The sequence below is a fragment of the Dermacentor variabilis genome, chromosome 9 (assembly GCF_050947875.1).
Source record: "Dermacentor variabilis isolate Ectoservices chromosome 9, ASM5094787v1, whole genome shotgun sequence".
Lineage (NCBI taxonomy): Eukaryota > Metazoa > Arthropoda > Arachnida > Ixodida > Ixodidae > Dermacentor > Dermacentor variabilis.
Window position 1 is genome coordinate 51,395,909 of NC_134576.1, and position 13,387 is coordinate 51,409,295.

The following is a 13,387-nucleotide window of genomic DNA, read 5'->3' on the forward strand; positions in this document are numbered from 1 at the left end:
AGTCGGTCGTTGACTGTACACTGGAAACTCCCCCAGCCGACGACAGGGCGTCAAAGACGATTAATTACGATTCCTGCCTGTTACTCGAGTCAGCATTACCTCGACTTTCGACCCTTTTAACAAAATTACTGCTAATTTTCCCTGATAGAGGCATAAATTCCCTGAGTTTTCCCTGAGCTTTTCCAGGCTACTCAACATCCCTGAGAATTCCCGGTTTGCCCGGATGGTAGACACCTTGTATACGAAGATCGGGAAAATATGTTTTTTTTTATCAACAGAATTTCTGTTCAATAGAATCAAGTGTCTTCTTTTTTTTCTGAAACTAATGGATTAGCAACATTCTGTTGTACTCGATACCAATGAAGTTCTCCGTTTAATAGTTGGCCTCTGTTTTGCGGCTTTTGTGGTGAAGCGTACTAAAAATGGATAGGGGCCACTGTCATGAGATATACAGTCAAACCCGACTATATCGAACCCGTTTACATCGAATTATTCTATATATCGAACAATTTCTGGGCACGGTATAGTTACAATGAGTATATATAGCAAAAATTACGTTTACATCGAACAAAAATATCAGCGACTCCCGAAACATCGAACTTCGAGCGGTGGAAAAGTGCCCCCAGAAGTTTACTTTTCCTTGTGGTTGCGGGGAAACCCGACAGCGCGGCTCCATCCAACCATTCTCCCTACCGTGACCGCGCCGCTTCGGACGAGCCGTCGACACCCCCATGCAAAAAATGATCCTGGCCCGCCCACAGCGCTTGCTAAGACAGCCAATCAGAGGCTCTTGTGCCCTCGTCGTGCAAAATGGTGAAAGTGCGAGTTGTCTCGGTGCTTTTCTGGTCCATTGTGTGTGTGCCTTGTCAGCCTTCTCCTGCAGTGTTGTCGTGATGAAGCGGCAGAATTTGCCTTTTGTCGTGAAGCTCAAAATCATAAATCGGGTCGAACGCGTTGAGAAGTCAGATGTGTCCCCACAGTGTGAATGATTCCGAGGAACACTCTCAGGATGATCTTGAAGAATAAGGGGGACATTAGGGCTAAAGCGGGGCCAACCTCTCGCCCCGGTGCCTGTGGCGCCCGATGCGTACGCACGGCTGTGTACGAGTGGTTCATCCGAAATTGCTTCAGCCATGCCGGCTTCCGCGTGCTCGGTGTTGACTGTAAATTCTGATGAATGCGATGCAGCCATTGCCGGCGTTGCCGAAACTTGGAGCGAGCGGTCAGAATTTTCGGAAGCTGTTGACGAATCAACAGTGGACGAGTTTGTGAGTACAAATGATGGTGTCGTGACTACGGGAGAGTCCGAAAACGAAGACTACATTGCCGACATTGTACCGAGCACAAGTGAAAGTGGGCACAATGAGGAAAGCAACGACGGTCCTTTGCCTACATCCTCCAAAGTGATTGGTGCGCTCGCACTAGTCTGGCGCTTCTGCGCGAATGCAGAAGGTTGCGGCCTCAGCTGCTCCCGACTCCTTAGACAATGTGGATGGAGAAGTGCGTGCATCGCAGGAAGCGAAATTGCCCAAGCAGAAAGAAGTGCAGGACTATTTCATGCGAAACTAAGCTAGTTTCATCAATAAATTGATTTTATAAATGGTATGTGCTCTTATGACATCCAATTATTCAGCAGGCTTATATCGAATTATGTTCTATATCGAACTGATAGGCTTTTTTTTGCGAGTTCGATATAGCCGGGTTCAACTGTACAGCAATTCACTTAGCAATATCAAAATTTTGCTATAGTGAAATTCAACATTTTATATAAATAAGTATAGCTACTGATGAATTTTTTTTACATGGAAGGAGTTGCAAAATTTTCCTGATTATCAGGCAATCGGGAAAAGAAAATATGAATGAGAAAAAATTTTTATTTGACTTCTTTAATTAAGAGTCAGCGACGAAAGACACGGTTTCGTACTGCGTCGGTCATATCTTCACATCGGCGGTACACGCTTTTACATCTACTCTGCCTCCACGGCTGATAGTGTAACCCTCATTCGGACGACGCCATCATGAAAAGTGAAGGCAGCGGTGAGCGAATGCTTCGTCTGCTTCTCTCTTCGACATGTCTCCGGAAATTGATTTTATGCGACCTACAGCACTGAATGGGTACGAAGACAGTGAACATAATGCCAGGCTATCTCGGCACGCCCACTTTTTGCACACGTGGCAGATCACCTCTAAAACAGGGCGTGTGGGTCACATGTGTGCTTACACCTGCGCAGCAATAGCCAGGTTAGAAAAAGAGATGTGCACCAGCCTGCTTCCCCCACTGCCTCTCCATCCCCCCTCTCCCCCCTCACACATGCTTTATCGCGTTACCGGAAGCTCGCTCCCCTCTTTCGTTTCCTCTTGCTCGCACAAATAGACGGCGCTTATCAAACCACCATCCTTCTCAGCTTACCCTTGCACACTTTAACTCGAACCCAAAACATACAGCGCATGGGACCCAATAGGATCTTATCACACTAAGACTTTGTCACACATAACACTGCTCCACATCGGCAGTCGTTCTTTGTCGTGCGGCGAGTGATTTGAGACGTGCATTCACAAGCGGCCACATGTAATTCAATCATTTGACCATCTGCGTTTGCGGAAGTTTCCATATATTGTATTGGCATTCCTTCGCAGTGGCAGCGAAATTTCATTACATTGAAATTGTGTATAGATGCACTTCGTTATATTGAGGTTCTAAATATGTGGTGTTCTATGGATAAGTAGTTATGAAAAGTTAAATACTTTGCTACATCGAAAAATTTTTTTTTTACTGAAATTTTTTATTTAGAGCAGAGGTTCTCAAATGGGAGTCTGCGAAGCCATTTTTAGGGGTCCGCAATGCTCAAGCTTGCAAAAAAAAAGGAAGAAAGAAAGAAAATTTTAATATTCAAAAATCGAATATGTTGCTAGCTGTGCAGGAGCAAACACGGTTCTTAGCATTTGGTTCTATCTAATATTTTAGAGCCACAGGATAAGGGTTCTGGTGAATTCGTCTCGCTGTGTCTTCACTGATTATTTGGTGCTTGGTTAAGGGCATGCGACTCACTCCTGATGTCAATGCAAAGCAGCCCTGGAACTCAGCTAGTAATGCGAGGAGTTTTGTCATTCTTCTTAGGGCAAGGTAGTGCTGACGTCAAGAAAAGGAGCCGGATCCTGTGCAGATGCTTCAAGCATTGAAAAGCAGTCCTGAACACCTGCAACACCGTCGAAATAGGCCATAGCCATGCCCCTTGAAAGGTGGTGATACTCCATGCTGAAATTTGTCTGCAACAAGTCTGTGTGTCCATTAATGACATTGACAATACCTCGTGCGACTTAAATACTATGAGTAAATAGTAGCGGAGTTACTGTATTTACACGATTGTAAGTCGACTCAAACATAAGTCAACCCCTCCCCCCCATATCGCGTGTGACAGGGAAAAAAAAAAAGAAGAGCATACCCGAAGGCGCATTCCATAATAAAAAAATTGGAGGACACTTAAGCTTCGCCTTCAAGAGTGGAACGCGACAGCGTTCCCATCGACCCGCCAAGGGGTGTAAGACAAAGCGCTACGGCGCAGGGATCACTTACGAGGCGCCCCGCATCGGACTTTGCGCCCACCTATCACACGGAGAGCGTCGAGCAACGCAGCGTTCTGCGCGGCAACGAAACGTGCGTCTGAGCAAACGGAACGAACCAAAGAACTCGGTGTCTCGGAGGGGGAAACGATCTACGCCAGCCAAACGTTGTGATCGGCACGGGCAGAGAGATAGACAGATAGTAATCTAAAGAAAGGAACGGCGCTCGATTCTGCAACCCGCGTGGGAGCACGGCGAAGCGTCGCCAGGGGAGAGGGAGTCGGGGCCGCAACGCGCCTGGCACCGGTCCGCGCACAGCACAGCCCCAATGCGCGCATGGCGCGCCACCTGTCGGGGCAGCGCCGTACATTGAGAGGAGGGGTCTTCTGTGTTTGCCGCAAGATGGCTCTGCGTGTGCGGTAAGCGCAGAAGAAATGTAGCGGAAACGTACTTCGCTATTCGTGTAAATGCGACTTCTGTAAGTTACGTGCTCATAATTACCGATATACACCGCAGTATAACATTCTACGGCACGTTTTTAAGGCAACACCGCGTTCACTAAAAGCGCGTTTGTACAGATTTCAAGCATCGAACTCGTGGCTGAGTGGTAGCGTCTCCGTCTCACACTCCGGAGACCCTGGTTCAATTCCCACCCAGCCCATCTTGGAAGTTGCTTTTTATTTATGAAGTGCCTGCCATGATTTATCGCTCACGGCCAACGCCGCGGACGCCGACGCCGACACCCGACGCCGACGACACCGGCTTTTCTGCGACACGAGCTCCTTAACGCTATCGCGTTAAAATTTATTAGTGGCTGGCATGGTCACTGGACTACTCATGTTCACTTGTGCCATCATCCTCACTAGTGCTGCCATCGTCATCGCTGCTATGGTACCACAGCGCGTAGTCGTCCAGTGAAATTCCACTTTTGGCAAACAACCGTACCATGACATCGTGTGGAACAGCAGCACACACCGAATGCACCCAACCACATGCACCCATCAAGGATGCTCTTTTGACAGGTCCAGTTGGAGTAAGTTCATGGTCTTCTGCTGCCAGCCACTCGTTAGACTCATGGCAGAGCATTCTTTAAAAGGCGAAGATCCGGGCTTGTTTCACGATCATGTCACACTTCACTGGCGGAGACCGATCACACATTTCAGCGACGTATGCCGCAAGCTTTGCCTACAGCTCCGCAAAGTGTCCCAACTTCAGCCCGTGGGAAATTCTTTGCTTGCCCTTCCAGGTGAAAATCTTGCTTCGCTGCACTCGCCACTCTCGCACCACCTGTTCGGAAACATCGAACTTGCGGCCCGCTGTGCAGTGATTTGTTTCTTTGGTGTAAAGGATGGCAGCACTCTTGAATGCTGCTGTGAATAAGCACTGAATGTTTAGTGGGCCTGGAGCACTCATGACGACTGAGGAAGCAATTAGCGGTGTCTGCTCTTCCATGAACTATCGATACTCCCCGCAAACGCCGCCATTCTGAGGGTGCCACCGCGAATGGAACAGTGGCACTTCCATCAACTATCGACACCCCCCCCATGAGTGTTGTGTGCACTGTAAAATTCTCAAAAATGTTTAAATACCCTTCTGAAAAGCAAACAAACACGGGGGATAACGAGAAGCTACGGGTAGGGCCATAGAGCAAACATAAAATTGTATCTACATTGTAGCTCCCCTGATATCTTGGTCTCGCTCTATTGGCGGTGCCATGTTTTGGCTTCGATTGTAAGTTTTTTGTAAGTGTAATGTAAACTTCACATTTACAAATAAAAAAAACATAGGTCGACCAACAATCGTGTAAATACGGTATTTGGTCTGCAACTCCTTCCCTGTCGAACGGCAAGTCGCATGCCACAGAAACAAGGGTGCACAACCGAGGTAGGATGACAAAATCGACATCAGCATCACTGAGGCGCAATGTTGCGTGGTGGTCCTAAGCAATCAACTGGATCAGGGTTATAGCAGAATGCTACCAAACGGTCTGGCATGTTGATGACCGAACCACACTCCCTAAAAAAGTCCATTCCGATAATCAAGTCTTCACAGCACTGTCCGGCAGGCATCAGTAACTGGCCACCTGCAGTCCTTGTATGGGGCCCTGCCCACGGTGTCTTTACTTTCTTGAAACGAGCTGCGAGGTCTTCACTTACTACGGAGAAGTTGGCACCAGTGTCGACAAAAGCAGTATCTTGCTGCCCGTCAACAAAGACATTAAGGTCTGCACCTACCACTTCGTCACTGTTACAGCTCGTTGGTTTCATAGCATCCTGCAACGGAGGCCTTTTATCGTCGTGATGGCTTGCAACCTTACCCACAAAGGTCGCCACCTTCAGTTTCCCAAGCGTGGGCTAGGTGACCTCCTGCCCCTGAGGTCAGTGAAGTTCAGCATATTGGTGCAGACGAATGTGTAGGAGACAGAGAGCGCGACTGGTGGCCCATGTCGGCCTGGTAATTTGGCAGCGACTCCTCGTCATTGCCTGGGCGATTGTCAAGTGGAGAGCTGGTGGCTGGAGGCCCTTGAAAAGAAGCTTGGCGGCGTAGCGAGTAATCATTGGCACACCGACTGTCAAACCATAGGTGGAGAGGGTGAAACGGTACATCGTGATGCCAGTAATGGTGGGAAATATGGCAGACCCCACCGTAGTTGAAACAGAGTGGGTGCTGATCTGCAGTCTGCCATACATCCGTTTTCCGAAGCTGCAGATGTCTCGGAGGCTCTTCCTAGGATGACCAAGGTGTGGCAGTCAACGGCTGGCGGTACGGCAGTATCGAAATAACAGGTGGTGAATATCGGACCGCAGCAGCATAGTTCATGGAATGCAACTCGGGACTAAGGTTCGAAGACGAGAACGCTTGCCTGATTTTGTCACATATGATTTTGGTGACAGACACCACTGGCGGTTCCACTGTTGGAGTCGCGAGCTTCTGAGTTTCTTCACGAACAATCTCCCTAATCAGATCGCACAGAGGCGCTGAGCACCAACAGTTATGGCGTTGGCGTTGACCTCGTTGCTGCTGGACAAGCAATCATTCATGAAGCGCTCCCTCAACAGCAGTAGCTTCCTTGATAAAATCAGACACGATACTTGATGGATTGAACACCAGTCTGGCGAACAACTGCTCTTTCACACCTTGCATGAGGTAGCATAACCACTTATCATCTATCATGTTTGGGTCAGCTCTACTACATAGACAGGCCATGTCCTTGGCGAACATTGTGATGGTTTTGTTGGGTTTCTGAATTGAAAACTGAATTAGCCGCTGGACATGGTCCCGTCGGTCCACACTCGCAAAGGTATCAACAAGCAGCTGGCGGAAGTCACTCCAGGTAGATAGACTGCTTTCTCAGTTTTCGTGCCATGTATAAGCGCTATCTCTGAGAGTAAAATAGACATTGGTGAGCTTTCGTTTAGAACTCCACTCACTGATTTTGGCAACGCACTCAAGCTGGTCAGGCCAGTCTTCGACGTCTTGAAAGGTGCCACTGTGAAAGCGATCCAGAATCCATGGGTGAAGAAGGGTTACCTGTGGCGGGCTGGATGAACGGACGCTTTCGGGATCCTGTGGGGGGCTGGCGTCGGCCATGGGTGGCGATGGGTCGTGTCTGGACGAAGGTCCCTGCAAGGGGGCGAGCTCCGGAGCAAAGCCTTTCAAACAAGGACTGAAACGATGTTGCAATGGGCGACAGAGTGTCTGGGCTGGATGAACAGCTCCCAGGAGGGGTCCAGAGCATTGGGTTGTCATACCCTGCACCTCTACTGGTGTTGCAGTGCAACGAAGATAGGAGACGAGGACACGTACAACAAAAACAGCTTGTTTTAGTAGTTGAGCCTAGAGAGGACTTCTTTGTCTTCTAATCTCAGCTAGGCCGATGCATGAGACGAAGCCTACTAAAGCTCTCATCGTTGTCTTTGTCGTCGACATGGAAGAGATCCAGCAATATTGCTGCAATATGGTACTGAATTTTGTGATAATTTCGCACTGCTGGCGAAATTGCGCCTGTAAAGCATACTTAGCCATTGAATGTCTCAACTGTGCGGAAAAGCCAGCCTCTAAATAGCAAGGGGCACAGTTTCGCGGTCAGCAAGTGTGCCTTTTTTTTTCTTTTTGTCGAGGACATCCCCAATTCTGACTTTATTGCCTGAAATCAAGTGCTATATGTGACGACTGGCACAAAGTCACATGCGGTACATTAAGGCACAGGTTGGCGAGTGGACAGCTAGTGGGAATTACTCAATTTTTTAAGTTAACATGAGCTAAATGCACAATGTTTTAGTATAACGACTTCCCAGTCTAGCTTCGTAACATTGACAATTGACAATGTAATTGAAATGTTCCATCATATCAAATTAACCCAACTTGCTAATAAAGCATGTGCATATCATTACTCGATATTCAATTCAATATTTGAGGCTTAAGTATTCATATTCGAAAATTTTGGTATTCACAAACCCCTAAAAATTGTGACTTTTTTGTAGGCCAATTCAGCCTTGACTCATTCCCAGTTCTGGGACCTGCTTCCAGAACTGCGGCAGCAATCTGCACAAGTTAATACTAATAATAAAAAAAAACATGTCACAATGTTCGTTGCGAATTTCCTTCATCAAAAAGAAAATAAACCTTTGACCTATCCGCCTCGTCCCTGCAAGGAGTTCCCCATTACTTCCACTGGTCCACGAGGGGTCCCCGACACATCCATGGCCAAGAACCACTGATGTAGACGTTTAACTGCAGTATGTGTTCCTTAATCATACAAGCACAAACCTGCCGTCTCCTGTCAGTGTGCGAGCACCGAGATGCCAAATAAATGTACTGGCAGGCCTTCAGAGCTATTTTTGACATCTGCGGCAATTTGAGACCTTGGTGGCAGTAAAACTGCATGCATTCATTTCTTCAGATGTTTTCGGAGTCCCAGGGAGTCTGAAAAATAGGCCACTGACAGTATATCTGAAATTTCTATAGAGAGTGTACGCACAAAATTTTGTAAACATTACAAAACTCACTGAAGAACCAGAAATTCTTAGCCCATTCTGCAGCTGTACACTCCTCACAATTCTGAAGGTACAAGAAATGTGGAAAAACTCAATTTCCAATGGACAGAACTGTTTGCACCTCGAAAGGTAAGGTAGGTCAATGCGGCATTGTGCAAATGGCATTAGTCTTTACCAATGCTCTTGAATTTCTCCCCCTGATGCTTGTGGGGGAAAAGGAACAGATGGTAGCGAGGATGGTCCCGAGGAACGCGCTGTGCCAATCTGTCGATTGTGACGTTGTCGCGCACCTCCAGGTTGATTTCTTCCTTCGCTGGATCTATGCTCTGCAAAGAACACAAGCAGCAGTTTGGCACTTATTCATTTACAATATCTGCACCACCACTGCGGCAACTACAGCGTAAGGGTCGAGAGAAACTACACAAGTGAGAAAGAACCGCACGAATAAAGGGAGGTAACAAATACAAGTCCCTGTGATAAATGTTAAAGGCACACATTAAACAAACCAAGAAGAAGCTGCGCCTCGGATACATAAGCAATAAGTCACGGTGACAATTTGTTCCAGGAGTGCAGTAGACATGCAGAGGTGTACTACAAGGGCGCTTAAGTTTTCTTCTTGGAAAACAGTCTCGTCCAAATGCAATATATGACTGCCACAGCATGTGCTTATGTATAATTACTAAGGGCATGCGAATACTGAATAGTATATTTTGAATCGAACATAGAATTTAATCAAGAAAAAAAAGCCAAATCTTGAATTGAACATCAGATATTCCAAAATTTTTCACAAAATATAATTTAATGTTCACAAATTTAGGCAAGAAAACAAAGTGCTGCACATACTCAGGATTCTCTTAGCAGTGCATAACAAGAATATAGCAAACTATAAATAAATTAGGTACATAGAAATCAGGATACTGTGGAATCTGTGATACGAATTCGGCTGATACAAATTTCGTTGTGACACAAATTTTTGAAATTCCCCGGCCAAAGTGCATTGTATATAATGTAAAAAAATTTGGATGATCCAGGTGATACGAACACGCGAGCAGTTAGCAGCCGATAGCAGCAGGGCAAGGAGGCTAGACGGGTCGAGATTTTCGTTGCAGCCGTGGATGCATGCGGGCTCAAAAGAAATCAGACCTCCCCCGCCAACGGTATTCCTCCTCTTGGTGTGTTTACACTAGCAGTGGGCGAGCTGCTGCTTCGAACTAACAGAGCAAGTCACCCCTCGTTCTCCCTGACCCCTCCCATCATTTATTTCCCTCTACGTGCCTTCTTGCTGTCCCTTTCATTTCCGCTGGCTCGCATGTCTCTAGCTTCCTTCTTAGTACTTTTTTTTTTACAAACCGTGGCCGTGGCAGCAATCAAGCGCTCCTCCGCATTTCTGAAGTTGAGTACTCACACCATTTCGCCTGCACAAGTGCAAATCCGTTCATAAGCATCAATCCTCAAGAGCGATGTCAGCCCCAAAGGTACAACGTTGTGGAAGTGGAAGGCACTCTGTTTTAAAGGAAAATTTGAATTGAATAATTGGAAATTGGATAATTTGAAAGTGGATAAGGAACCAAAGAAAAAGCATGCAGACCTCGCCAAGGAGTTAGGCCTAGTGCCGTATACTTTACCAACCGTTGTTAGTGAGCACGACCAAATCATGCTCAATGTGCAGCGCTTTGGCATCAACAAAAAAGGAAGCTAAAACTTCTCATCACGTCAAGTTAAAAGAAGTTCTTCTGACGTGGTTTAAAGAAGTGACAGCAGCTGGCATCAGCGTTGACGGTTAAATTCCTATATGACAAAAGCCGCAAATGTAGCACTTCTTCTTGGCATAGAAGATTTTCAGGCCTCCGCGGGATGGATGCACAAGTTTAAAGCCAGGCATGGCCTTGCCTACAAGACCACCTGCGGCGAAGTACAAAGATTGACGCCTTTGCTGTTGAGGATTGGATGGAAGCAAGACTGCCAGTGTTAATTGAGGGTTACGAAGCTCAAGACATTTTCAACGTGGACAAGGCTGGACTTTTTTACAACCTGCAGCCTGAGAAGAGTATGTTTTAAAGGTGAAGTCTGCCAGGGCAGGCAGAAGAGCAAGCAGCGCATGATTGTGCTGTTCTGCTGTAATGCCAACGGTTTGGAGAAGATGCAGCTGACAGTCATAGACAAATCACAGAAGCCGCAATGCTTTAAGGTAGCCGGGCGGTTGGTTACCTTGCATATATAAAGACAACAAAAAGACGTGGATGACGTCGCCATTGTTCTTGGAGTTTGCTACCTACCTGGATAGAAAGATGTCTAGTCAAAACAGGAAGATTGTTTTGATTTTATGTCAATGCCCAGCACACCCTAAAGAGATGATGCTGCAGAGCGTGAAAGTTGTACTTTTGCCAGCAAATTCCACCAGTCACTTGTAGCTGCTTGATGCTGGCATTAACAAGAATGTCAAGCATCATTAGGAAAACTTGTTGGTGCGACGTCTTCTGGCAAAAATTAACTGCAAGAATGCAAACTTGCAGATCAACCTTCTGTATGCCCTACACTTTATTGCAATACCTTGGCATCGTGTGCCACCTACGGCAATTGCGAGCTGCTTCAGCAAGTAGGCCTATTCAAACCCAGTGTGGCCACCTGTTCACAAGAGCCAGATTCGGTCCAGATTGAAAATGGGACCTACATGGCGTGGAATGTTCTGCCAACAACTCTGTGGCCGCGGATGGTGACCTCGCAACTGGCGGTTTGCGAAGTGTTGCAGACATTGTGGATGATATGAACACATTGCAAGTTGAAATCACAAGCAGCGCAGCGATGACGAAGATAACTACAACAGCTGTGATGATCAGCTGCCTACGGCAGCAGAAACAATGCGCGCACTTTACATTCTGCGGCGTGCGGTTGCATCAGAGACTGCACAAAAACACATTCTTTGCTGGCTGACTTGGATGAAAAGAAGAAAACGAAGATGCAGCCGGACATCTGGCACTTCTTTCCACGAAAATAAATCCCCTGTACATGGACCTCTGGTCTAAAACCTATTTTTCCTTATTTTTTGGTGATACGAATTTTCAGGTGACCCAAATATTTCTGCCGCCCCTTGAGATTCGTACCACCAAGATTCTACTGCATACAATATGGTCTACTCTTAAAAAAGGGAACACTAAATTAGTATGCCAGCAATGACTACAGCTCAGTTCCAGTATATGAAGATCTAGAAAATATTTTTTTTTATCAGCAGGATTTCTACTAAGCAGAATCAAGCGCATTTGTTCTGAAACTAATGAATTAGTGATGTTCTGTTGTAATGAATACCAAGGTGGTCCTCAGTTTATTAGTGGACTTGTGTTATGCAGCAATTTTATTTATTGGATATGAAATATTGCGTTGCAGTTTTTCTCCCAAATGCAGAAGGGGCGTCCCTACTTTAGGTCAGTTGGAGTATCATAAAGCCAATCTGCACGACAGACGAAATGGCCAAGCATCATATGACTCAACCGCTGTTCCACACGTAGCTGGCACTGTCTGCACAGTTTCGTTGTCAGGTTCGGCGAGTGATTTTGCACCAGTCAAAGGTTTGGAAATCTGGAAAAATTCTGAAATCTGCAAATTCACACGAAATGCACTCTGCTATTGTTGCTATTCGCTCTGTCCGCGTCCCATTATCATTTCGACCGGTCCTGTTGATCTGAATGAACACTGTGCGAACAGAGCCTCAATCGCAAATACCACGCAGGGAAATGACATAAGTACAGAATAAAAGATAGCATGTGTATACCGGCAACTACAAATTTGGAACTACATGTATTTATGTGTGCCACCACCAATAAAGACTAAAAAAAGAAAGGCAGTGTCACATTAAGCGTTATCTGAAGCACGCACTGGAAGTTGCTGGTGAACAGTTTATTGTATGACAACCAGCACTGTTTCTTCGAACCACGGCGCCTGCTACCCTGTGGTGACATCCACCCTGTGAGCGTTCTGCATGGTGCAGCACCTACTGAAGGGCAAGCCATCCTTGTTTCGGGACGCTCGCTGTGGGCGTGTGTGTTTGGCGGCAGGCCACAGCCTCACTCCATGCCAGCACCCATACACTAAGGAATCTTGACACCTGTGGCCTTCCACAGCTGCGCATGCGCTGCATAAGCGCAGCATGTAGCTTGCTGCATCATTGCAGGGACTAGTTGCTGCTTGTGTTTCAATAAGCGACCCACACTTGGGCCGACCCAGCTAGAACTGTGTGCGGGTTATCACGCAATAAAAATGTGCAGTACACACTCAAAATACTTATGCATCACGCCACAAGTACTGCCAAGCGGATGCTTATGGCAACAGGGTTGGTGGCGAGAGGTCACAGAGGCATGCCTGCAAAAGCTTGATAGCTGTGTCTGTGTTCCCAGCTGTCGCCAGCGGCAGCTGTGCCTCTGCACATTTCTGATGCTTATCCAGATAGGCATTGCTGTGCCTACGCTGTAGCCACAATCACAGGTGCACCACTTTTTGGAGTCCTTGGAAAGGCTGAAAATTATTAGTTTATTAGCGTTGCAGTGTCAACTACACTGCAGAACGAGGGCGCACTTACGTTCTACCTGACAAAAAAACAAATTGTATGCACGGTAGCAGTACCACAAGCCACTACTGCTTGAGTGGGCAGAAATGGCATTTGAGCACTCCTTGTACTCTGTCAGCATTACACAAGTACATAATAAGGCGTCTAATGCTTCAGCAGTAGATTTCGTTGATGCGGGTTAGCAGTTTAATGACACACTGTTGTTGAGAGATACAAAAAATGCATTTAATCCTATAGGCACTCGGCGGGGGTACGGAAATATTTTGTTGCA

At 46.7% G+C, this 13,387-nt stretch overlaps 1 protein-coding gene across 1 annotated transcript in view; it reads right to left on the reverse strand.

The window, feature by feature from the left end:
• Positions 1 to 13,387, reverse strand: part of twf (twinfilin actin binding protein) — a 49,979-nt gene that overhangs the window by 16,429 nt on the left and 20,163 nt on the right. Inside the window, exon 6 of the mRNA XM_075704238.1 lies at positions 8,734 to 8,884. Coding sequence (XP_075560353.1) covers positions 8,734 to 8,884 — 151 coding nt within the window. The remainder of the gene's footprint in view (positions 1 to 8,733; positions 8,885 to 13,387) is intronic.